This window comes from Barbus barbus, assembly GCF_936440315.1.
Source record: "Barbus barbus genome assembly, chromosome: 35".
Classification (NCBI taxonomy): domain Eukaryota; kingdom Metazoa; phylum Chordata; class Actinopteri; order Cypriniformes; family Cyprinidae; genus Barbus; species Barbus barbus.
Genome location: NC_136763.1, coordinates 12,097,694 through 12,124,217, shown reverse-complemented (window position 1 = coordinate 12,124,217; position 26,524 = coordinate 12,097,694). Strand labels below are relative to the sequence as shown.

The 26,524-nt window shown below is 36.5% G+C and overlaps 3 protein-coding genes across 4 annotated transcripts; all 3 read left to right on the top strand.

Moving 5' to 3' along the window:
• Window positions 1-8,344: 8,344 nt before the first annotated feature.
• opn1sw2 (opsin 1 (cone pigments), short-wave-sensitive 2) lies at window positions 8,345-10,479 on the top strand (the record flags this gene model as incomplete). The annotated part of the gene is made up of 5 exons (XM_079393675.1): window positions 8,345-8,717; window positions 8,830-8,998; window positions 9,143-9,308; window positions 9,804-10,043; window positions 10,193-10,479. 5 exons carry the CDS (start codon window positions 8,345-8,347, stop codon window positions 10,298-10,300), a joined length of 1,056 nt encoding a protein of 351 aa, XP_079249801.1. The 3' UTR covers window positions 10,301-10,479.
• Window positions 10,480-13,039: 2,560 nt separating this feature from the next.
• Window positions 13,040-15,581, top strand: LOC306855186 (red-sensitive opsin-like). 2 transcript variants are annotated; one of them, XR_013782908.1, is made up of 7 exons: window positions 13,044-13,251; window positions 13,582-13,878; window positions 14,004-14,172; window positions 14,334-14,499; window positions 14,583-14,822; window positions 14,909-15,233; window positions 15,380-15,539. XR_013782908.1 is itself a non-coding variant. In XM_079393674.1 (6 exons), exons 1-6 carry the CDS (start codon window positions 13,149-13,151, stop codon window positions 15,005-15,007), a joined length of 1,074 nt encoding a protein of 357 aa, XP_079249800.1. In that variant the 5' UTR covers window positions 13,040-13,148; the 3' UTR covers window positions 15,008-15,581. The 2 variants fall into 2 exon arrangements, 1 of the variants encoding a protein (XP_079249800.1); XM_079393674.1 differs by having other exon boundaries at window positions 13,040-13,251; window positions 14,909-15,581.
• Window positions 15,582-19,599: 4,018 nt separating this feature from the next.
• On the top strand, window positions 19,600-26,133 carry gnl3l (G protein nucleolar 3 like). The gene is given in 16 exon segments (XM_079393661.1): window positions 19,600-19,668; window positions 19,774-19,814; window positions 20,453-20,560; window positions 21,451-21,567; window positions 21,938-22,021; window positions 22,134-22,269; window positions 22,767-22,870; window positions 22,998-23,142; window positions 23,273-23,360; window positions 23,442-23,619; window positions 23,712-23,854; window positions 24,950-25,086; window positions 25,160-25,323; window positions 25,433-25,442; window positions 25,445-25,525; window positions 25,934-26,133. Coding segments are annotated over 16 exon segments (1,617 nt in total). The 5' UTR covers window positions 19,600-19,655; the 3' UTR covers window positions 26,002-26,133.
• Window positions 26,134-26,524: the final 391 nt, after the last annotated feature.

Here is a 26,524-nt window from a genome sequence, read left to right as displayed (position 1 = left end):
ATTATTTTAATATTCCATACAGTCTGGCTTTGAGACAAAGAAAATGGTCCACTCAACACTGAATAAAAAAAAAAAAAAAGGCTAATGTTTTTAATATACACTATATTGCCAAAAGTATTGGGTCACCCCCTTCTAATGAACAGGTTTGACTACTTTAGTAATTTCCATGAGTACAAATCTTAATGTTTAAGCATATAATGATATTCTAGGGAATTGTGTGCTTCTAATTTTATTGCAACAGTTTGGACAGGGCCCTTTTCTATTCTAACATGACAGTGTCTCTGTGTATAAGGCATGGTTCAAAAAGACATGATCGATTCAGTCAGTGTGGAAGAACTTGACTGGTCTGTAGAAAGCCAAGTCCTGATCCCAGCTGAACACCTCTGGTGTGACTTTATATGCTGTTTATTTTAGATACAGGCATCTTACCAGACACATGCTCTGCTCTTCCTCCCTGGTTCGCCAAGCACAAAGTAACATTATAACATCTGCTCACAGTTGTGGCTAATTTACAGATCAATAATCCGATTTTAATACGATTAAGACAATACTCTGATTAAGAGTCTACCATGTAAACAGAGATTTTTGATTACCTTAATCTGGCTAAAGTCGCTATCGAAGTAAACACAAATCGAATTAAGACGTGGAGTATTCCTATTTTAGTCGCATAATTGAAGTGCAGTACAGACATGTAAACACCTTAATCAAACTATTACTGTCGTGTAGGACTTTTCACCGCATTTTGTGACAATATACACACGGCAGGTCAACCGTTTGACGGCAAATAAAAGAGCTTCAACACCACCGTCATCTGTATGCACGTACAAATAATTAACTGCACTTGAAGCTTTCATAAAATTAAAAATGAAACACCCAATACTGTATATGGCATCATCACGAAGACAAACTATATGTTTATACGAGAAATTCTGGAGGGGACATCGGATGGCGTCGCATGGTGACATAATGACGTGTGCCATTAATCGATCTATGTAAAGGATCTCATGTAAACACAATCATAATATTGTCTTATTCAGAGTAAGGTAAATAATTAGATTACTGATGTCCATGTAAATGAAGTGAAGAAGATACCAGCACTGACGTTTAAGTAAAGCCCATATTTCAACTGTTTGCTTGTGTTCATTCAGTGACCGTAACATCTACAAGCTACAAAACAGAAGTCATAATAACCTTACAATAGCCTGTCCGATAGCATATGTAATGCAATAATAACCTGAGCTAAGGAAGCTGAACGGAGTAATGCTTATTTTTACAGTCTATGGGCTTACGGTAATGATGCTATCGTTATTTGAGCTGTCGACATTGTGGTGGTTTTGCATGTATTAACGTTACCTTTTTCCGTTTCACCTCCGTCGATGTTCCAAGCGAGACGAGGAGTTGATGTTTAGATATAACAGTTCAAGAGAAATCTGAAAATATACCACTGAAACAATCAGCACTCACTCAGATCACCGTATTAATATATCCATAGACTTATGAAATAGTATGTTACATACCCATACCTGAGACGTGTTCCTTCTTCCAAAAAGGATTAAATACTTCTGGTACCGTAATGCTTTTACAGTGTAGTTACAATAATATTACAGGACTGTCCGTAAATTTCCCATCATGCATTTGCATTTACAGCAAAAACATGAATACAATGCGTTGTTGTAAAATTTATTGTAAAAATTTTATCAATTGCTAACAGTGTATATTCACAGTAAGTACATATACTGGTGATGAATGTTTCGTTATCTTTGCTACGTGGTTGTATGGGAAATCTGCTGTTTACTTTTCAGGGACTGATTGGCTCAGAGGAGTATTATGAGCCGGAAGGCTTTAATTCAAATCTAAGGTTTGCTACTCATTAAAGCAACAAAACCAATAAGGTACAAATAAACTTCGGCTTTATTCTACGACTCCATTCTGTAAATTAGTTTTCTTCTTGTATCCCTGTAAAAATGTTCCATCTATTTCAAAAACCAGTTGCTGCCATAAATTTTTAAAGTAATAATTTCAACTTTTTTTAAAAAACTTATATAAAAAAGTTGAAATTGCTCAATTTATTTTCATGAATTAATGTAAAAAAAAAAAGGTTGTCATTAATTACTGATCATATCATTTTTTACAGTGTATAGGTTTTGTATAGTCACTTTTAGTGTGATTATTACATTTACATTAATTTAGCAGACACTTTTATCCAAAGCGACTTACAAATGAGGACAATAGAAGCAATTAAAACCAACAAAACAGCAACAACATGCAAGTATCTCAGCTAGCCTAACGCAGTACACGTAGCAAGATTATATATATATATATATATATATACTGTATACACTGAACAAAATTATAAACGCAACACTTTTGTTTTTGCCACGGTTTTTCATGAGCTGAACTCAAAGATCTAAGACTTTTTCAATGAACACAAAAGGCCTATTTCTCTCAAATATTGTTCACAAATCTGTCTAAATCTGTGTTAGTGAGCACTTCTCTTTTGCCGAGATAATCCATCCACCTCACAGATGTGACATATCAAGATGCTGATTAGACAGCATGATTATTGCACAGGTGTTTTATGTTGGTTGGGAAAATTCATCCACCATTACTAGATTATTCTGAACCATGTGTGCAATTATAGAAGAAAAATTATGATTGAAGTCTTTAGTTTTACCATACGCATGTCATGCTGTTGTAGAATTAAGGATTCTTTTGTTTTATTGTAGTATACATAGATAATAAAGGTAGCTGCTTTCTGCATTTTGTAAAGAAAAAACTGCTTGCTGTTTTTCTGCAATGAAGAACTTGCTTGACTAAAATAGAATAAGGGAACTGCTGTTTTTAACCAGATGAAACTTTTTTATTTATTTATGTTATTTATTTATTTTTATTTAACCTATTTTTTTATTAATAAACCATTGAAAGAGATGGTTGAAAAGTGAAAATAAGATAAAGAGCAGATTGCACAGACACAATTTGGTCAGAGTTTACAAATAAAAGGTTCAATTTGATTAATGCAGTCTCTGAGTGTTAAAAATTTCAGATGGCTTCTGGAACAGAAGTTCTGGAACTTGACAAAAGGAAGCAAAGAACTGGAGTCTGTCTAATTATGCGACAAAGAAGCAAAGACTCAGCTGCAGAGAGAAGAAGAGTGAGGGGCTGATGGATTGTCAACTCCCCTCCTGAAAGAGGAGTGAACACTTCTGCATGGAGAAAGGCTGACTTAAAGCAGGAAAAGGTGAATCTTTCACTTGAGACTTTTCCTAAGCGTAATGAGAACATCCTAAAATGCAAAACTGGCAGGATCAATCAAAAGCCAGACTGAGGAGAGGCAGAGAAACAACGGCGACCATACACCACAACATTAGACCTTTGAGTGCCATCACAGACTGACGACCCAGTGCAACAGCCAAACAGCTTCAACAGACTGATGATCTAAACAGAAGGACTTCCATCCCTTCCCTTGGCGTACACAGGTGCTGCATATTTATTTGATCACTATAGAGACTGTTTCAAAGTTTGTTATTTTATTAACTGTATTAATCTTGATTATTCACAGGTCTCCCAGCAGTTCTCTGAATTCTGTGTTTTAACTAACATTCTCAATCTGCTTTTCAGTAGGTACCAGTCCAGCCTTATGTCTTAAAAAAAGGGAATTTTGACAGATAGAAGTGGGTGCTTGACTCACCAATCAGATAAAAATGGAGCTGGATTTGGCACAGTGAGGGCTATTTCATTAACCAACTAAGGGGAAATGCACAACTGAATATTTAAAACAATACTGAACTCTTTGGGGAAAAGAAAAAAAACAACAACAAAAACAAATTTTAAGTAAAAAAAGGGTAGACAAGATGTATATTAGGAAAATATAGCTGATAAAATAAAAATACTGGTCACTCCATTTTGTTTAATGGTAATTTTCTAGGGCTAGATTGAATAAAATAATTAGAAAAAATAATAAATACAAAGTTCCAAAATCATTAAATCACATACTGTATGCTGTCATCACTGGGAGTAACAAGATAGAAATGTTGATGGCCATGGATCCTAGATTATGCAGAGATCTCCAATCCTCTTCTCAAAGTAGCTCATGAGCAATAACAAAAAGTATGTGACTAAACTTTAAATTACACACACAAGTGACAAACAAGTGAAATTACAATTGGCTGTCTCAATTGCCCAATGCCTAAATCAATTATTCTAAACCACTTAATCTATTAGATTGTGTTAGAGAGAAAAAAAAGAGGTTTATACTGTGGTGTTACATTAAACCTTATAGTGACTGACATTGTCCAGTTGCATATTATGACATCCAGCAACTATGTGGAATGCTACCAGGTCTACGCTCAATACAGTGTAATGAAAAAGAAGTTTGTGTTATCCTATTTAGAATCCGTGGCATTCCACAGCTAAAATCATTCAGTTCACAATCTGCTGAGATCTCACAGAGAAAAATAAGTTTTGGCCATAAGGGGGCAGTGAAAGAGCGTGAATGATGGTGTTGTGGAGTGAAAGAAGGTGTCTGGTGAGACACTGAGGCAAATTAATAATTTTGCCAAAACAGCTGTATGCAAATTTTAATATGTGGGCCCACAGGGTAAATTATTCCCAGTAAAATAATGACCATGGATGAATTTGGTTAAGTTTCCTGGTCAGGACCTAGGTCATTGTTGTGGCAGAAAGAAAAACAGTGCCACACTTGCCCAGCACATTAATGGGAAGGCAAAGCAAGCTTACTCTGTCCACCCCATATCTAACTTTCTTTTCAGCATATCATGATGGAGCTGATTCTGTGTCAAAAGTATGAAATATTATCTTTCTGAATGTTAACATAATTAACGTGGGTTGAGTGTTTTCCAGGTCAAAATGCCTATGCTACTGAGCAAGATAGGCCCAGGAAATTATCTAGTGATATAGTGGAACTCAGTTCATAAAACAAAAAGATAAATGAATTAGTAAATTGTTGAGAATAAATTTGAAATAATTTGAAAAACAATAAGGATGCAGATAACTGAGTAAAACTGAGTAAAACCAAATTCTTTATTATATTATAGAAAATGGGTATTAGCCCTATACTCATTGTATTGACAGCAATGTATTTGTGAGAGCTCAAAAAAGGGGCCAGGACAACCCTCAACCATCATAAAATTTCCACAGGTCACACCAAAAAAGACGACTGGCCAGATGAGCAAATAAGCATGCTTGATATCACTAACAAAAACTGTGAAGGTTTCCATTTACAGGTGACTGCAATTCTATCAAGGCCAGGGAATGGTTTGCTCCACCAATAAGAACCACTTCAACAACCCCACACAGCATGAAGTGAGGGATGAAGGGCGTGCTAGTAACGACCCTCCCTTGCCAACGAGGGAAAGACCATTGCAACGACTCGCAAAGAGTCACCCTGGTGAAGATGAAATGATTGATGGGAGATGGCTAATAAGATGATCAAAATACTTTGGAGCAGTTGTGGGCCAACAAATGGAAAAGAGGAAGTGGAAAGAAAAGGAAACGACAAGCAGACAACTCAGGAAGAAGTGACAAGAAGAGACCAGTGACACAAGATGAAGTGCAAACTGATGACAACCCAAAAAGAGATAAGCAAGAAGCTCACATTCTTTCATCAGAGAAGCAGAAAAAAAAGTGAAAAGATATCTGATGATCATCACATGCCTAATGCATCTAATTCTACAAGCTCAAGCCGTAGACAAGAGCACCCAGACTTGCCTAGAATTGACTTTTCAACTCTCATCTGAATCTGACAGTGGCTTTTACTTAATACAACATGAATAAGAATTGGACGAGAAGCAAAAAATATTTAGATAATATAGACATATTGTAGATAATAATCATAATATCAGTTATAAGAAAATTAGCAATTCAAATGTTTTATGGGAAAAGGTAGAAGAAAATAATTGGTATAAATGAGTAAATTACACAGAAAAAAAGGGGGGGAAAGCTTACACAGTTCACGGTGTAGAATAGAATGGTTTAAGAGACAGAGGTTCTCAAACTTTTCCATTCCACGACCCACCTAAACAAGTATAGGCTAATCTATTTCAAGACCCACCAAATAATTTGAGATCAAAAAACAAATGACATTACGATGAGTATTTGAAATGTAATCCGTGCTGAGTGTTGCTCATCACAGGGTTTAGCGCAGAAAATGCTCATGATCCGTCTGTGTGTGTAGGGGAGAGCGGCGCACAACCCAACACTTTTTATTTTAGCAAAGCAAAAGAAGCAAAGCAGAATTATCTAAAACAGTTTGGAGATTAAAACAATTGTGAAATAATTGTAAAAATAATAAACAGATGTGTCTCATTTTAAATAGGCCTAAACAAACCAAGATGACAAATTTGTTTCAGCCAGAAATGTACTTTTGCAATGATTAAATAGCTGTTCAGCGATATCTTCAAAAGAGTTTCTCTAGCCTAGTAAGGATAAAGCAAGGAAATAATAGGAAATGTTTCCAAATTTTGTTATGCTAGCGTGTGGAAATATTTAAATGTTGTAGTGTTACAATTAACCCCACATTTGTGCCCCGCTCACCCCATACAAGTAAAATGTTTTTTACATACCATTTCTTTATTGGGAGGCAAACAAATGCATATGTAGGAACGAAAACAACTTACTCTTTATATGGAGTGAGTGAGTTTCTTCTCATTAATAGCCTAATGCGGACTGGGCCTCTTAATAGTGAGACCCTCTCTGGTGTTACAACTAGTGAATGCTCGCACTTCAAAACATACAACGTATGTTTTAAATCGCGGCCTTTGCGATTCGAAAATCGCACTAAGCAATATTGCAATTCATGAGTAATGTTGGTATATCGTGCAGCCCTAGACTAAACTGAGTATGTGTGTGCGTATCATTGAAATGCAAATTTTGCTACAGCACTCTGCAACCCACAGTTTGAAAACCCTTCTAAAATCTAAAAATCTAGTGAAATAGGAATAAATGTAATAAAACTGGGAGGTAAATGCTTAATAGAAAGAGGCAGATAAATAAATACCTTTAGAAACTGTCCCCAAAAAATGGCATTATGCACATGCTGGTGCTAGTTTCTCCAATCTACAAAAATCTACAGAGAAGCAATTGACTACAGTGTACCCATCTTTATGATGGCTTCTTCCAGCAGGATAATGCACCATGTCACAAAACTTAAATCATCTCAGTCTGGTTTCTTGAACATGACAATGAGTTCACTTTACTCAAATGGCCTCGACAGTCACCAGATCTCAATCCAATAGAGCACCTTTGGGATGTGGTGGAAAGGGAGATTCGCATCATGGATGTGCAGCCGACAAATCTGCAGCAACTGCGTGATGCTATCATGTCAATATGGACCAAAATCTCTGAGGAATGTTTCCAACACCTTGTTGAATCTATGCCACGAAGAATTAAGGCAGTTCTGAAGGCAAAAGGGGGTCCAACCCGGTACTAGCAAGGTGTATCTAATAAAGTGGCCAGTGAGTGTGTATACACACACACACGCATTAACATTATTAACAAATTATTAACCTCATTAAATATATTTATTGACAAAAAATGTGTACCAGTTTCATTAGCACATTTTCTGTCATTTACAGTGGGTGCAATGGATCTCTTGACTTTAATTAATATAATTAATTAACTTGAATTAATTGGCTTTAATTAATATAATTAATTAATAACTATAAAATTATCATAGACTCCCGTTTAGATAGCATATAGAAATACGATGTTCTAAGATGTAGTCCTTTTCTCGGCTCTGACACAAGAACCCTCTACAGACCGAGTGTCGAGGGCATTTCAGCTGTCAGGTATTTGAGGCTCTTCACAAAGGCGGTGATTCCAGGCTCAGAGCTAGAGATAATACGATGGGAAGCAGATTAAAGAGGGGTTAACAGCAAGTGATTAGCTGCATTAGCTGCACTGTGCAGCAGATTACCTGCCATCGCTAACACAGAACCACACTGCAGGGTGAAAGGGATGATCCGAATTAGCCAGGTTTTGGAGTTGGAAATGAGATTAGGTGAATTTTGTATCTTGCAATACACAGATGTGTGCATGCACAAGTGCCTGTGTGTTTGGTAGATGACAACAAAACACAAATCCTTCCATTAAGACCATTTGGGAGGAGCAAAAAGATATCTTTTGAATCCTTATAAAAGAAGGATCACTTGGAAATTGATTGAGGGAGGCTTCATCTGGTCATCAATGAAGAGAGAATTTACATCGATACGGGTTAGACTTAATTTTTTTGCGATTCTGAAGTAATCTGCGAAGGAAATAACACAACTGATATAAGCTTCAAGGCGTTGCAGCGTTCTCGGTGGAGTGGTTGCCAGTTTCAAGCAAGATGAAGCAAGTACCAGAGTTTCACGATGACTTCTACATCCCCATCCATTTAGATGTCAACAACGCCACAGCTTATAGCCCTTTTTTGGTACCCCAGGACCACCTGGGACACCACGGCGTATTCATGGGCATGGCTGCCTTTATGTTGTTTCTTTTCATCGGAGGGACATTGATCAACATCCTTACCATTGTTTGCACAATTCAATTCAAGAAACTCAGATCTCACCTTAACTATATTCTTGTGAACCTCGCCGTTGCTAACCTGTTTGTGTCCGTTTTTGGTTCCTCAATAGCATTCTACTCCTTCTTTAAAAAGTACTTTGTCTTCGGGCCGACAACATGTAAAATTGAGGGCTTCCTTTCATCAATTGGAGGTAAAATGCAACATGTGTCCACATTATTTTAAAGCTTCTGTGTTAGCCTGTAGTAGTTCATTGTAGTTGGCTTCAATAAATCATTTAACTGCTTTTTTCTCTGTTTTTGCAGGAATGGTGAGTTTGTGGTCTCTTGCTGTGGTGGCGTTTGAAAGGTGGCTGGTCATTTGCAAACCCCTTGGGAGCTTTACCTTCAAGACCCCTCATGCCATAGCTGGCTGTATACTTCCTTGGGTTAGTGCAAGTGCAGCTGCATTCCCTCCGCTGTTTGGCTGGAGCCGGTAAGTCCCACTGCTTGTGATACATTGATAAGAATGAACCTGAAGAAAGCAAATCCTTTTCTTCCAACTAGTTCAATTCCAGGAGTGAAGTCCTCTGATTATAATTCAAGTGTGCAGAGTTGTCTACTGAAATCTCTTTTACAGGTACATACCTGAAGGTTTGCAGTGCTCCTGTGGACCTGACTGGTATACGACTAACAACAAATACAACAACGAATCCTACGTCATATTTTTGTTCTGCTTCTGCTTTGCGGTTCCTTTCAGCACCATCGTGTTCTGTTATGGTCAGCTACTCATCACACTCAAATTAGTGAGTACAATGTTCATTTCCAATCGAAAGCTGCCCCAGAATTAGTAATTAGTAAAAGGTACATGTTTTCAGAAAAGAGTAAATGTTAGGGTGAGGAGGACGAATTTTACAGAAAAACAGTGTTACATTTTAGATATTTCTATAAAAATACAAAAATAAATTATTATAATAAATATTAAAACCACAAAACCATATTATTTTATGTTAATTCCTGTTCTTTATTTTGATTAGAAAACATTATGAACATTCAATTGATAAAATTAAATGCACTTCTATGTTTTCATAAAGGTAAGGTTCATACTAACATTAAATTCTTTAACCTAGTTGGTCCAAATCCTAACACAACTGATAAAATAAGATTTATTATGTATTTATTACATGAATAAATTCTAAATATCTTTTATTATTTTGCCACACATTGTTAGCGTCCACTAGATGGAGACTGTATGTGGGTTAATGTAGTGTTGGTCTAAAATCGCTTGTTTGTCCCACCAGGCAGCCAAAGCTCAAGCAGATTCAGCTTCGACCCAGAAGGCGGAGAGGGAGGTGACAAAGATGGTGGTGGTAATGGTGTTTGGCTTCTTGGTATGCTGGGCACCATATGCTTGCTTTGCTCTCTGGGTAATTTCCCACCGTGATGAAGCATTTGATCTGAGACTGGCAACCATACCATCCTGCCTTACTAAAGCCTCTACAGTGTACAATCCTGTCATCTACATCTTAATGAACAAACAGGTATGGTATTATGTGCTAAGTGGAGATTTGAAGAATTGTTGAAGTTTGTCCCCCACAGGGCTACAATACCAAATGCCATGTTCACATGGCATATCTAATCACTTCAAGTAACATGTATAAAATAACTGCTCTTTTCTTTTGAAACCCAGTTCCGTTCCTGTATGATGAAGATGGTCTGTGGCAAAAATATTGAAGATGATGAGGCCTCTACTTCATCTCAAGTCACCCAGGTCTCCTCTGTTGCACCAGAGAAATAAATCCATTCTTAATGTAACCTCATTCTGTGGACAGAACTACTCTGCCAGTGAAAAACAGTTTTACAATGATTGTAAATAATAAACATAGACGCAATAGGAATTTTTGCTTTTAATGTCAAGTTAAAAGCAGTAGAATTAGTAGACGTCCATTGTTATCATTAAAAATGTACAATAAATGCAAAGAAAGAAAGAACTGTGTTGTTAAATGTATATGTTTTAACAGTTTATATATTAAATACATTACATTAGTCTTATTTCTTCCTGTTTTAAACAGACTGATGTAGTGAGCACACTATTTTACCACAAATAAAACATGAAAACAAAGAAGTAGCTCATATATCTGGTTGTAATCCAGTTCGTAGCTCTTCGGTTATAAGAAATGGAGTAGCACATCCAAGGATGGTCTGAAAAATAAAGTCAGACAGAATATTATTTAGTATGCTAAGCCACTTTGCATTGAATTGCTGCAATAAAATTGTATATTTTCTAATTGCACTAATAATTAATCATGAAAATTTATATACAGTAGTTTTCAATAAATGTCATTGCTCACATTATTTATTTGTGCATGCATGCTTACTCACCTTAACTTCTTGTACTTCATCCAATAGATCACTTCCAAATCAAGAGAAAATTGCAAAGAAAGAATGTGAAGTTAGCTTTTGTCATTTGCAAACCAGCCTAACACAATCAAATGAAGAACAAGATCAACTTGGTAGTTCATCTAGAAATTAAACCACAAATGATGTTAGAGAAACTATGAGCAGTGAAAGCAAAGTTTTGCCCATGTTAGATTAACATCTATTATATGGATTAATTTCATTCAAATGTATTTTTTAAAAACACATTCAGCACTATATACCGTGAATATAGCAGTTGTCCAATGGCAGGCCGTGTGAGACCAAACTGTGCTAATCTTGAGCTTTCGTTGAGAATTCAGTTGTATATCCGAGTTCTGCTAGTAGTGAACTTTTGCCAATCACGAATAGTTCAGAACTAGCGGAATTCCAGACATACGACTGACTGAGTGCTGTTCCATGATATTTTCTGATCCATCTGTTTCTGAAAAAATCCTTTTCAACTACATCACTGAATATCTGTGATTTACACCATGAAAGCAACAAAACATCACAAAAGTGAGCCTTGATTCTCAGTCACACCAAAGCTATTAATTCCATTAAGTTCACCTTTAAAGAAAGTAGGAAAGATCATAATGAACAAATACCTGATCTGAATAACATACATATCAGTACAATTCTTAAAAATCAAGGATACAACTGATAGAGTGAAAAAAAGTTTACAGACTGCTCTTGTCTTTGTGTTGACTCCATCCTCATCCTGGTTTGGTGCGTTCACGTCCTAGTATTCAGTTCCTCCTGCTCCACTTTGCTACAATTGAAGGAGAAGCAGATGACTGAAAAAAAGAAAGAAAAGAAAACGCCTATCGTTAGAAGCAGGGAGAGATTAAAACTGACCTCATCAAGATTTTCAGATAAACCCTGCTTTCCCTAAACTGAACCATCAATCCAGTGGGATTAGGAAGGTTTGGGCTGCATCCTTGTCAATACTAATTAGGATCCTGTGTGGAGGGTACCTGGGTACCCCAGTTGTCCCAATAAGCTGATTTGGATTTGGACTGTAACCTAGATGTCTGACTTACAGTTACCCTGCACAAAACATGATGATTATTATTGAAATTGTTTCGAATTGGCACGAAAGAGTAATGATTAAGAGTTGTTGGGCATAAACTGTACAATGACATTAATATCATTGAGAAACTTTTCATGTCCTTTATTAAGACTTAAATATACTCTGTAAAGTATTCAGTAAAGTTACATTTATATTTAAGTTATATTTATGACTATGTTATGTTTGGAAAAAGTAATCACAGCTTCTTTAATGATATTAATATCCTCAGAACCACATACACATAAAGAACCTTTTTGTGCTGAATGTTGCATGTGTGTTTGTGTGCATGTGAGTGTGGAATATAATAGAATGGAAGCAACGCAATAGATTCTATGTAGCTATGCATTATATAATATATGAATGTGCAAATGTGCAGTATTTTGTGCAATGTGCCAATTAATACAATCTACAACTTAAAATAATGTAAAGCTTCTTTACTCCTGTAATAGGCAGCAGGGGCCATTATACAAAATACATGCTAACTCTAGAATCTTGTTTTATTTCCTTATTGCTATTTCAGTTAGAAACTTTTAAAGCTTAATTTTTTTATTGTAAAACCCAAAATGGAACCTTTCTTTACATCTTTTGAAACCTAAAGTAGAGTTCTACTGAGCACCAGAAGACTGAGCATGTTTACAAGCCAGAGCACTCTAATGCTATTTTTGTTTCAGAAAATGCCATCTGTTTTTACTTGCAATAATTATCTTATGCATGTTTAATAAGTCATTCTTGACACACTGTCCAAGAGCTTCAGTCAAGGGCAAAAGTGATCTGTGACCTAAAACTCAAAACTTAGAAAGCATCAAAGGGCGCTTTCGCCTTATAATCACTCCTGGTTCGGTCATGCCAAATGTCACCGCACACTGTTTTGGTTTGCCTGTGATGGCTTCAACAATCCTAGGAAGGAACAGTGGCTTAGGCCTCCTGTAAGCCTAATGAATGAGTCTTGGTTCTGCTCCTGATACCTGTTTTGACCTCAAAAATTCTCCACCCTGTAAGCCAGGGCATCCTCCTTTTCCGCGTATAAAAGCACTTTCACAGAAGCCCAAAGTCTGTCGGTGAGAGTCGGCCAGAGACAGCAGATAGTACAAGCATAAAGGCCCAGACCTTTACGACAGCCAAGTAACTACAGGTTTGGGCTACACAACCACCGCCAACAATGGCAGAGCAGTGGGGAGACGCAATCTTTGCAGCCAGGCGAAAGGGAGATGAAACGACGAGGGAAGCAGTGTTTGTATATACCAACAGCAATAACACCAAGGGTGAGACTTTATAGTATTTCTTTCTGTATTATTTCTCAACACATTATAGTAATTTAAAAAATATAGATGTTCTGTTAACATAAAGCCATGTTAAAGGCTTTGTGGGCTTTAAACTGTTTCAAAATAGTGGCAAAGTAATAGGAAAGGAAATTTTTATAGACATAGTATTAAACTTCAAATGTTTGATTGTAACCTGCAAGAAGGAACACACAGGACAAAGAACAATTTGACTGATAAATGAGAAGCTTTAGAAACATGAGAGTTGGTTGCAATGGCTGTTATGAGAACTCCTTCAAGATGGTATCACTGCTCTTTATTTCTCATTTCCAGATCCCTTTGAGGGACCCAACTACCACATTGCCCCTCGATGGGTGTACAACGTAGCAACAGTATGGATGTTCTTTGTGGTCCTTGCCTCGACCTTCACCAATGGACTGGTGCTTGTGGCCACGGCAAAATTTAAGAAGCTCCGTCACCCTCTTAACTGGATCCTGGTCAACCTCGCTATAGCTGATCTAGGAGAGACTCTTTTGGCCAGCACCATCAGTGTCATCAACCAGATTTTCGGCTATTTTATCCTCGGACACCCCATGTGTGTTTTTGAGGGCTACACCGTGTCTGTATGTGGTAAGTTACTGCCCAGAGACATAATTGTTCACAACCACAAATAAATGCATTGGATCAAAGTTTAATATTTTACATTATTGAAGCTTTGTCAGGTTTTTCATAGTATCTAACAACACAATCAACAGGTATCGCTGGTCTGTGGTCTTTGACTGTCATCTCTTGGGAACGATGGGTGGTTGTCTGCAAACCATTTGGAAATGTTAAGTTTGATGCAAAGTGGGCATCTGGTGGTATCATCTTCTCCTGGGCTTGGTCTGCTTTCTGGTGTGCCCCTCCCATCTTTGGCTGGAGCAGGTAAAATCCATTATTAAATTATCAAAATGAAGACAGTTGACATCTAGGTGAATATCTTAGTAGTTCAACATAAAATGGTTGAATTCTTTGGCTGGTAAGACAAGCATGTAAATTCCACACAAGCATTAATGTGGATCTTCCAATCCATTATCTTCTCACAGATTCTGGCCTCATGGTCTAAAGACTTCCTGCGGGCCTGATGTCTTCAGTGGAAGCGATGACCCTGGTGTCCAGTCCTACATGATTGTCCTGATGATCACCTGCTGTATTATCCCTCTGGCCGTTATCATTCTCTGTTACATTGCTGTGTGGTTGGCCATTCGTGCAGTAAGTGGTCTCCTGGACTGCTTTCAGAAGTTTATTCTAGTTTGTAAAAAAGGCACTAAGCCTCTATCATTTCTTTCCAACAGGTCGCCCAGCAGCAGAAGGATTCTGAGTCCACACAGAAAGCAGAAAAGGAAGTGTCCAGAATGGTGGTTGTCATGATCCTGGCCTACTGTGTTTGCTGGGGACCTTACACTTTCTTCGCCTGCTTTGCTGCTGCAAACCCAGGATATGCCTTCCACCCACTGGCAGCAGCTATGCCTGCCTACTTTGCCAAGAGCGCCACCATCTACAACCCAATCATTTATGTCTTCATGAACCGACAGGTAGGTCAATGCTGTTTAACAGAGCTCAGACCTTTTGCACATTGAGAAAACTTTGCAAAACAATCTTGATTTGTCTTTCTTTGCAGTTCCGTGTATGCATCATGCAGCTCTTTGGAAAGAAGGTGGATGATGGCTCCGAGGTGTCCACATCCAAAACAGAAGTGTCCTCTGTTGCTCCTGCATAAATTGCACACCAGATCTCAGAGCAAACGTCTTGACTCAGACATGGGGAAAAAATTACAATGGGACTTTTTATATTCCTTGTTTACCCTCACCGTATCTTGACGATTTTGCTTCCAGATATTTCCCTTGGAGTGGGGAATACCTTGTTGCATGACAGTGTGTGTTAACATTACTTTCTCAATGGCCCTGTGGCTTAAGATCCACAGGATTGATGTTACGGTTTTTATGGCAATCATTTGTCCACTGGCCATTCAGAAGGTTGTGCACCTATATACAGCACTTCTTTGTGGGAATGTGACACTGAGTGTGGATTAACTAACAGCGAAAAATAATCGCCTCATTCTAATGTACAATTCTGCTGGAATGCTGTTCAGTGGCAATGTATTAATGAGTTAAGTTTCATTTTTAATTTAAAGAGTTAAGTTTAATTTAGTAGCCATCTTGCAAGAAAACAAAAATGACAAAAAAAGGTTTGATAGATAGATGCCTCTCCATGTACAGCATGTAATATGGTTCTATTTTTTTTCTTTGATGAAAATAAAAAAAAGCAGCAAAATAAATATTTTGTTTTTCGTCTTTCATTACACACATTACGAGAATTGAGATGATCATATTTAATATTTAAACATTTAAAGTAACGTTGACTATACTTTATTATGGCATTCAATTTCAATCAATCAATAAATCAATAATTAGTACAAGGATGTTTCTAATACAGCTGCTGAGGAAGTGACTGTAAATCTGACTCCTAATTATGCATGGCAATCCATCTCTCTATATGTTTTTACTATTTCGGAAAGTCTTGGAAATCCAATAGTGGATTTGTCTTTTGCAGTTGAAGTTGATGGGAATGGAAAAATATTATTTGCTATGGTCTCCTATACTTCTGTGTTCCAAACCTGGAAATGTGAAAAGAGTCCATTATCTTGTTTAAAACTTTCTTGTCTCTTATTTCAATTTTACACATTTTTCCCTGGTTTCACTTCAAAGAAAGTAAAAAATAAAGAAAATGCACTGAAATCCCTAAGACAGCCATGAAATCCACTTAAAAGAGAATTACTTTTAATTCAATAAGTTTTATTGTGCTAGACAGGATTTAAAGCTTAAAAGTCACTTAGAAGTCTGTAAATAAGAGCAAGTCAATTACAATTCCTCCATTTAAGCCTAAGGGGACTAAGCAATTTCAATCAGAATGTGACACTAAAAGCACTTCTTATCTAAGGAAGATTAACCTCGAACTGAGGTCTTACCTATTTAATTCGGAGTATCCATGTGCCCCTATGTGTGTGGGTGCAAATGTACAGTATGCATGGACGTGTGCTTTCATACCAGGTGTTAGGCCCATACTTTTACATGCAGATTTGGGTGCACTTCCTGTTATGCGAGACTCCTGTACCTCCCACCTAGCCTTAATTCACTTCCCGTAAGAAAGTTACAGGGAAAATCTTTATGACGATAATGCCTCGGCCAGTCTGGCAGTTTGATGAATGAGATTTTAACCACAAAAGGAGACATAAGAAACAAAGGAAAGGCCAACCATCAAGAATGTTGTAACAAGTACAACCACTGCAATATGGTTACACTTTATTTTAAGGTGTTCTTGTTATAGTGTAATTATACATGTAAGTACTGAGTAATATTAATTAATTACATGTACTTACTATTTGGTTAGGGTTCGGATTAGGGTTTGGTTTAGGATTACTTTCTTATGCATTATTTATTGTTATTATAATAGTTAGTACATGTAAAGTGTAACAAGGACACCTTAAAATATGATTAAGTTTCGAATTTTTTTATCTCCAGGGTCTTCAAAATGGCAGAGTGGAACGACACAACAGCGGAGTCTGTTTTCTTCTATACCAACAGCCAAAACACAAGGGAACTTCACCAACTTGATCTTCAGGAAACAGCTGGACTTCCATACATTATGAATAAGTAGAAGTGAAAGGTTGTATAATAATTTCTCATCTGTTCACAGATGCATTTGAGGGACCCATCAATAAAGTTGGAATAGTCTTGACTGTACATATTTAGCTAAAACTCATCTGTTTACCGTCCTGAGAAATGTTGAACTCAAGTTGAACAACATTTAGTAAAACGTAAAGAGATTTATTTGCAATACAATTTTATTTGAATGTCATTCCAATCTGTTATGACATTTCTCATAAAATTTCTCATATTCTTAAAGTTGAAAAAAAAAATCTTCAAAAACAGGTTCATTGAATAATGTTGTTGTTGTTATTGTCATCATAGTCACAGAGAATTTTGTTTTGTAGATGCATTTGAAAAAAAAGGTAATATTTGGTTTCTGAAGAAAAAGAATCGTGCAGCAAAATTATGCATTGTAGTCTTGCTTTCAATATTTTAGTTCTCAGTATCTCAGTATCTTGATTATTTCTGCTTGCTGTACGGGGAACAGCTCAGAATCCATGTAAAGGATTTTTGCAGATGAGCTAAGAGAAATAAAAGATGAAACACTTTAATGATGCTCTTCAACAATAGATAACTTGCTTTTTTTACTTAAAAGATAACTGCACTTTGAATTTCCTGAACTTTTTCAAAAAAGTATCTTGCAATGGTTTCATATAATAAGATGCAGAGCACATGAAGCCAGGTAACATTTTGTAATCCCACATAAGCTCTATTCCACATCAAGCGGATAGAGGATTTCACCTAGGCTGGCCAGTAAAGTCATGACTTTTACAGGAAGCTTATATGACGGAACTCATTAGGTTAAAACAATGTTGAGTGTATTTGTGTATCACTGACTCTTGAGAAGTGGGACAAAACAGAATGCATATGAAACTACATTTGTGTATCTTATATTTACTAAGCTATTGAGCTATGCTTTGATGCAACCTCCCAACTTTTCTCTTTTTTATCAAAATGTGCTTCTTTTTTTTTTTTTTTTTTACCTTGGATTGTGTAATATAATTTAACTTTATTTTTAACAGCAGTCAAGATACTTTTGACATTTTAAAACACATTCTCATGTTAGCAGACAGATTACACTTTCACATGTGACCATTCCACAACAAATATAAATATCATAATGAAATATTATCAAAATATTCGACATTGGAACACAAATGATCTATTTCCTCTCATCTCACAATAGTGCGTCTGCTATGGCAACAAGGTAACTTTTAAAAACAGTTAAATGAACAAATGAAACAATTAGTTGTTACCTCTATCAATTTACATTCACTAGGATCTTAATATTCAGATTTAAACATCTTAATAAATGATCCAAAAATGATCAGAACCCATATGATCAGAACACAAACAAACTATAATGTTTTATCCAGTGTTTTGTGTTCACTTAATGTTCCCTGAATATGTTCCCTCAACCCTAACTCTGCTAGAAGTGATGACTATCAATTCACAAAAGCAATATACGCTGTCAGGTCACATATTTAGTATTTATACATTGTTGGAAAAATTCAACACTATTTTATATTTAATATGACTTGAAAACCACAAAAATGCGATGACTTCACATTGAAAGTCATTGGCCCGTCACCAAAATTTGGCATTTCTTTCACAAAACAAATGGAGTTCATGTAGTAGCAATTTTGTTTTTGCTGTTGATGCTAGATGCTATAGAACCTGCTTCAGGATAATAAAATTATATAAATATTTCAAATAATTTCCTCAGAAACTGAGAGATGGTGTTGACATATCATGGTTGTGACACAGGAAATATTAACATTAGGATTTAAAATATTATAAAACTATAAAACTTAGAGCCTGTCTGACAGTGATGACATTGATGTACACTGCAGAGATGCACTGTGGCAAGGGGGTCCTTTAGAGTGACTGATATTTTTTTTTTTACATTTTAATGAATGTCTGACGGTGTTGACAAAAAGTGGGGACAAAAATCTGAAACCTTATGAAACATGCATGTGTCTCTGAAAAACAACCTTGCTTTGATATGAGATAAGTGTTGCTTTTGATAAAACAAGCTGTTTTATCATTAAAAAATATTTGTATCCATATATGACTGAATCATTTTCTGTGGACACACTGTTTTAGATGTAGTGAGAAGACAATAAGTGTCATAGATTTGATATAATAATGATACAATTAAATTGAAAGGGATAATTGTGTTAAATACATTCTATTATTAATCCCCATAACATTTACAATTAAAAAATAGCCTATATTAATTTCTAATACCAGTTACAGTTGCTGGACATGTTTTGTCCCATGTCTTAAGAATCAGTGGTATGTTCGTACAAATGTGTGAGTGTGTAGGTGTAGACAGACTGATTCGGTATTGCTCATGTGCATGTGTATTTGTTTGGAGAGAAAAAAAGAATCAAACAAATTACAAAAAATAAATAAAAAATTCAGGAACTTTTTTGATATTTAGATATCATATGATGCCATTTTTTTTTCTCATCAACTATGAATGGATTTCAAAGTGGGTTTTGGAGGGACATCATGCCACGTTGTAAGAATAAAGTCATGTTTTAACTTAATTCACGTCTTAGTAAGTATGTGGCAGCATTGTGCCGCTGTACAGTTTTCCGATGGGTCTCAAGACACAGGATAGTGTTGTTTCACTCAGACTTTTATTTTGAAAAGCACTGGCGCTCGTTGCAGCTTTCACATTAGCACTTTAAAGCATTCACACGTGCAGTTATGTCTAAAGCAAGTGAGTACATGTATCTCTGAGTCTATTTTATACGTAGAGCACTAAAAAGTTCTGCTAACACAGTGGCCATTATAATTGAATTAAGTTACCTTTATCATGTTACAGAACAAAAGCGAGCGAAACGTCTGGGTTTTTGCGGCAATAAGGTACGTAGTTTAGCCTAAGTTACCTGCTAAATTACTGTCAAATCTATGTTACGTTTAGTTCAGTTGAAGTGAATATAACTCGCTTGCTTACTGTATGTCTAAATGTACATTACCAGAACAAGAAACACTACCAGTCAAATGTTTGGACACTCCTACTTCATTATTATTACGATTTTCCTATTTGAAATAACTAAAACCCATGAAATAACTCTATAATGGAAGTGTGGGACATATGTGGTTTAATAAAAGGATTATATTTGAGCAGCTTCAAAACTCCGCTCTTTGCCTAGATTTGCCACTGTTTGGATTTAAGATAACGAGAAACATAAATTTACCCCAGATTTCACAGACAAGGCTTAAGCCTAGTCCTAGACTAAAATGTAAGTCTGAGCCGTTTCAACTGAAATAAATAAACTGCTCTGACTGATCTTAAAATATATCAGTGCCTTTGTTTTGTCTCAAGATGCACACCAGGGATGTTTTTTTCTAAGCATGTTTAGAAAAAGGATTTAAATGCCCTAATTGAACTATGTCCTAATCCTGGTTTAGTCTAAGCCCTGGCTGTGAAACCGGGCCTAAGTGTCCTACCGTCTGACAGGCAGTGCCTGTTAACTGTCATTTGTTTCTTTTCTCTAAAGTCCAAGGATGGACAGCAGTCTCATGGAGGGAAGAAGGATCCTGGTGTACCTAATGTGCGCAGCTTCAAAGAACACAGTCAGAGACAAGCTGAACTCCGAAAACAGAGGGTGAGGAAGGGATCTGTACTAAATATGCTGGATATTTACACATCTGAATGGCATATGATTTGACCTTTGCTTGTATCACTAATTGAAGAGCTTTATATAGGGTGAACATATTTCAGATTTTCCAAAAAGAGGACCGTGCGGGCCAGATGCAGAAGGGGGGGTGTTTGAGGGGTGATTAGTGGTTGGCTTTGTGGGTGGTATATATAATATCTACCACCGTTTATCATGGGTAGAATGCTAAATATTTACAAGAATTTAAGTAAAATGTTATTTATGCAATATTACAAAGTTCAAACCTTTAAACCAAGGGGTTAAATCAACCTATGGCAGCAGTAGCCCAATTCCATTTGCAACACTGCATCCAACACCAGCTGCAGGAGTCAGATTTAACTGATCATGGGTCGAGAGTAAGAAGAGATGACTGACAGACCATGCTGAAGGATTTGCTGCTCTGCAGACTTTATCTGATCTTAAAAGGTGTTCTCCCTTTATACAGGGTGCACGTGATTGCCATAGTGAAAGTAAACAGCGGGCGCTCATTCATAAGAGATTTAAATACTCTGTATATTGATAGCGGCTTCCTGATTTGCGAAAATTATATGCAATATTAGAATGTTTGCAGGAGCAGGCAGTAATGGTCAGAAATCGGGACTAAGAAAACAGTCCCACGTAGGGCTTTAATACAAAAATGCACACAATGAATGGTGACTGTAGAAAGCAAAAGACGAATCCTGGATATTTTGGGCAATTTAGAAATCCTGGCCGGGCACATTTTTTGTAGGTCCAAAAAGAGAACATGTCTGGGGAAAAGAGGAACGTATGGTCACCCTACTTTATATAAAAAAAAAAAAAAAAAATGCTGATGTGCAATTTTATCTGCTGTTTTCTAGTTGGAGGAACAACAGGAGAGGCAGAGGTTGTCAAGAGAAAAGGAAATGATGAAAAGGAGAAGTCTGGACAGTTTTCAGAAAGACATCCAGTTCCGGCAAAAAGAGTTTGAACAGAGGGTTGGTGTCTCTGACATTTTACTAGATGTGACAATGGATTAGTTTTCTCTAGAGCAGAACAGAATACATCTGTTGACTTTTAAAATACAGCACATTTCAAATATGTGGGGACAATAAGACTTTTTTTTTTGTTTGTTTATGAAACGTTGTCTTTTCTCAAGTTCAGAATTCGTCAAAGTGGTGTTTCTTGGTAAATTGGTATACCGTAGGATAGCCTAAAATGTTTGCAAATTGCATTTTATAGTTTAGCCACATCACTATTTTGTGCAACTGCTGTAGCACCCCTATAAATTATTATTTTGTAATTGCAGATTGTTAAAGAGCTGCAGCTTTTTCTTAATAACCCTTTATTTTTGTTGCAATGATGCAGGAAATTCAAATGCAAGACTTGGAAAAGCATGTCAACTTTGAGACCGAGAACTCAAGAAAAGCATACTGCAGAGAATTTAAAAAGGTACTGTTTTCTGTACTGACCTGTTTTGATAGCCCATTTCACCTTGAACATGATGCACATCTAATGGCCAATTCTTAATGACAGTTTACTTTTTTGATTCTTTTTATACCAGGTAATAGAGGCAGCAGATGTTATTTTAGAGGTTCTGGATGCCAGAGACCCCTTAGGCTGCCGCTGTCCACAGGTTGAACAGGCTGTTGTCCAAAGTGGAACCAACAAGAAAATTGTCCTTGTTCTTAATAAAATTGGTAAGGGGATACTTGGTTTTTAGTAGGGATGCACGATATTGGATTTTTGCCGATATCCGATATACCGATATTTTTCAACTCATTTTGGCCGATACCGATATATTTCCTTTTGTTTGGAAACAACACAAAATCTCTCCTGTGCAGAAATTATGAGCAAAAGTTTTTTCATTTTGGTTAGTTTTTAACAAGAACTTATTTGTTAGAATTAAATCAACAAAAAGAAATTTTTTTTTTACATTACATTGAAGCTTTGAAAATAACTATAAATAAACTATATATCAATTGCTGCATATATAGTTTATTTATAGGGGGGGCTGTCGCCACTGCAAGTGCAATCACTGTTTACTATATTTATTTATCTTATTTATATTTATAAGCCATTATCGCTGATTGCGAGTCCAATAATATCGTGCATCCCTAGTTTTTAGTATGCATAACTTCAATCAGCAGCAGACAGAAATACATAAAATAAAAATGTCTACATTGTTCACGTGCAGATTTGGTGTCCAAAGAAATTGTGGAAAAATGGATTAAGTATCTTCGCAATGAGTTTCCTACTGTGGCTTTCAAATCATCCACTCAGCAGCAGAACAAAAATTTGGTGAGCTGCATTAATTGTTTAGTTCTATTATTTCAGCAAATCTTTGTACCATAGTTTTTTTTTACTGTAGTCTGTTTATAAGAAAATCACAAATTTACCTTAATATTTTTCTATCTGACGTTTACAGAAACGCAGTTGTGTGCCTGTGACCCAAGCTACTCAAGAATTGCTCGAGAGCAGTGCATGTGTCGGTGCAGATTGTTTAATGAAACTATTGGGAAACTACTGCCGTAACCAAGATATAAAAACTGCCATAACTGTAGGAGTGGTTGGTGAGTTTCACACAAAAGTTGAGATATGACTGCTACATTGTTTATTGTAAATAAGTATGTTGCATAATAAACAAACTGGCAACAGACACCTTTCTTTTTGGAATCGCATTACCTCGCTTAAATGTTTCAGGTTTTCCGAATGTGGGGAAAAGCAGTTTAATTAACAGCTTGAAGCGTTCTCGTGCATGTAATGTCGGAGCTACACCTGGAGTTACGAAGTATGTTAATTAGTTTTGTTGATACTTTCCATACATTTAAAATATTCTGCTCTCTTACCCTAAAATCAATCTGTTTTTCAGGTGTTTACAGGAAGTCCATTTAGACAAACACATCAAACTTTTAGATTGCCCTGGTATTGTCATGGCAACCTCAACCAGTGATGCTGCCATGATCCTTCGGAACTGTGTCAAGATTGAACAGCTGGTGGACCCAGTTCCACCTGTTGAAGCCATATTGAGGCGCTGCAATAAAGTGCAGGTAACAACTCGTATTTGAGGATCTTTAATTGAATGGGGAATCACAGTATTACACACTATTGAGATCAGTTGTTTGAAATCTTTCTTGCATAGATTATGGATCATTATGGAATTCCTGACTTCCAGACGGCACATGAGTTCCTGGCCTTACTTGCCCGTCGACAAGGCAAGCTGAGGAAAGGAGGACTGCCTGACACTGACAAAGCTGCCAAAAGTGTTCTTATGGATTGGACAGGGTGAGGTTGTAGTCCTGTTGACCTTAACATCAGTAACCTATTGATTTTTAAAAGTGAAACTTCACACAAAAATGGAAATCTTTCATGTTGTCCCAAACCCCCATGACTTTCTTTCGCAAAGCAAAAAATAATGAGATTTTGAAGAATTTCTCACCTGTTTTAGCACATACAAATGGGTGCAAATTTTGGACCCCATGAATTCATGGATTTCATGGATAAACCATGAGAAGTTTTTTCATCATCTTTTGTGTTTCACAGAAGAAAGGCATACAGATTGGAAACAGTATCTCTTTAAAGGGATCGTTCTCCCAAAAATGAAAAACCTGTCATTAATTACTCAATTATTCAACCGTAATTTTATGAACCTATGAGAATACTTTCTGTACACAAAGAAAACAAAAATAAAGGCTTTATTCAACAATTTCTTCTCTTCCGTGTTGGTCTTCGATGCGTGTTCATGAGAGTACCCAGATACGCTGCAGCTTGTTTACTAGCAGAGGAATGCACACACATGTGTTGTGGTAGTCGTGAACACGCTTTGAAGACTGATGCAGAAAAGAATAAATTGTTGAAAATTGACTTTATTATTTACTTTTTGTGCACAAAGAAAACAAAAAGTATTCTCGTGGCTTCATAACATTATGGTTGAGCCACTGATGTCACATGGACTATTTTAAAGGGTCAGTTCACCCAAAAATGAAAATCTGTCACCCTCGTGTCATTCCAAACCCGAAAGACCTTTGTTCATCTTCAGAACACAAATTAAGATATTTTTGATGAAATCTGAAAGATCTCAACGTAATCGGCGTTGTTTACGTTCAGGAGAACGTGCACGCATGCTGAACTAGAGTATTTTGTTCATCTTTGGAACACAAATGAAGATTTTAATATTCTTTCATCATTTTTAAAAAGTAATTAAAAAGCATATTAAAATAATTTCATTTCTTGAAGAAAATACTAGTGCTTTTAATACAGAAAAAGTTCAGTTTTAGATTTTGATTCTATGTCAAATTAAATGCTACTTTAGCACAGCTGATGCTGGTTGGTCAAAAACAGTCAACAACTGTAAAGTTAAATTTGTTTTCTGTTTTGCAGGGGTCGTATTAGCTACTTCACACATCCTCCTGAGACGCACACGCTGCCCACTCATGTCAGTGCTGAGATTGTAGCTGAGATGGGCAAAGCGTTTGACTGGGATGAACTGGAGAAGGGCAATCTGGAGGCACTCGCTGGTAACCCTGTGTATACTTGCAGCTGTGTATTACCTACACACACTTCTGCCATTTATATTTTTGTCCAATTTAGAATGTGGGACATCTGATGTACAGATGGGTTTCTGTATGGCTACATCGGGATTGACACAAGGAGGTCTAGGAGTAGAGCTAGCGGAACAGCAAATGGACGACCCATCAGAGGACCTTGAACCTCCAGACACTATTGAATCAATGGATGCAGATGAGGACAAAGAGGTATCATGCAGTTATTAGCCATTCAGTGTGCAAAGGTTAGGTGATTTGTTTGGTGCGTTTTAAGACTCAAATCTAATTTTTGACTTTCAAATATAATTCTTCCCTTAAGTTTGGACCAATGTCCTGGATGTTGACCCACTCCTGCAAGGTCAGGCTCTCCTGGCTGCCAACAAAAAGAGAAAGAAGCAGCAAAAGAGAGCTGGTAAGACCAACTTTATTTTTCCTGCCTCCAAATCCACTTTAAGGCAAGCCTGGATAGCTAAATTTGTGGTAAAACAGCTTATTAAATGAATTAACAGCCTGTTGGCTAATCTTCAACATGCTTGAGGTTAAGCATTTTGGATTGATCGGTTTTTAGAGTTTACACTGAAAAAGTACCGTTTTATAAGAAGTCAAAGTCATTTTTAAATCCATTGTGTGATTGCCATGGAAATACATTTTGAACAGTTTAATTTACATGTATTACAAGTAGGGTTGCAAAAAGCTAATTTCGGAAAGTTTCCGGAAATTTTCTGGAAATTTTCCACCCCTTTGCAACCCTTATTACAAGTCAAACAGCTGCTTTTAAAGACATGTATTATAACACATCTTGTCCTTTCTTCTTTTATAGATAAACTGGGCACTAAACTTTCAGATTCTCTTACGTCAGCTTTGAATTTCTCCTTCTCTGACAGCTGATTTTGAGCATTAAACCAAGATGCTCAGGGGAGTTCATTCTACTTTTTACATGTGGTTGGAAATACCAACACTTGTATATTTAAATTATTTACAATTTAATAAGCAAATAAATAATATTTTCCTCTGACTGAGAAGAATGACTCAACTATGTGTCTGTGGCTATTTATTGACCTTCTTTCTACTCACAAATCACCTGTAAGTTTTTATTTTACCATTCAGCTCCTTTTACCAGAGAAACAGATACCATCTTTCAACAATTTCTTTTAAAATCTGCTAAATAATTTTGATTTTAACTTTCCAATTTATGAATTTTAAGAAAAAAAAATTACTTTTATAGACACAATAATTTTTATTTTAAATTTGTCTGCGTTTAGCTATTATGCGGCCCGCAGCTGGAACCAGCTTCCAGAAGAGATCAGATGTGCTAAAACATTAGCCACATTTAAATCAAGACTCAAAACTCATCTGTTTAACTGTGCATTTGAATGAGCACTGTGCTATATGTCCGAACTGACTGCAATGA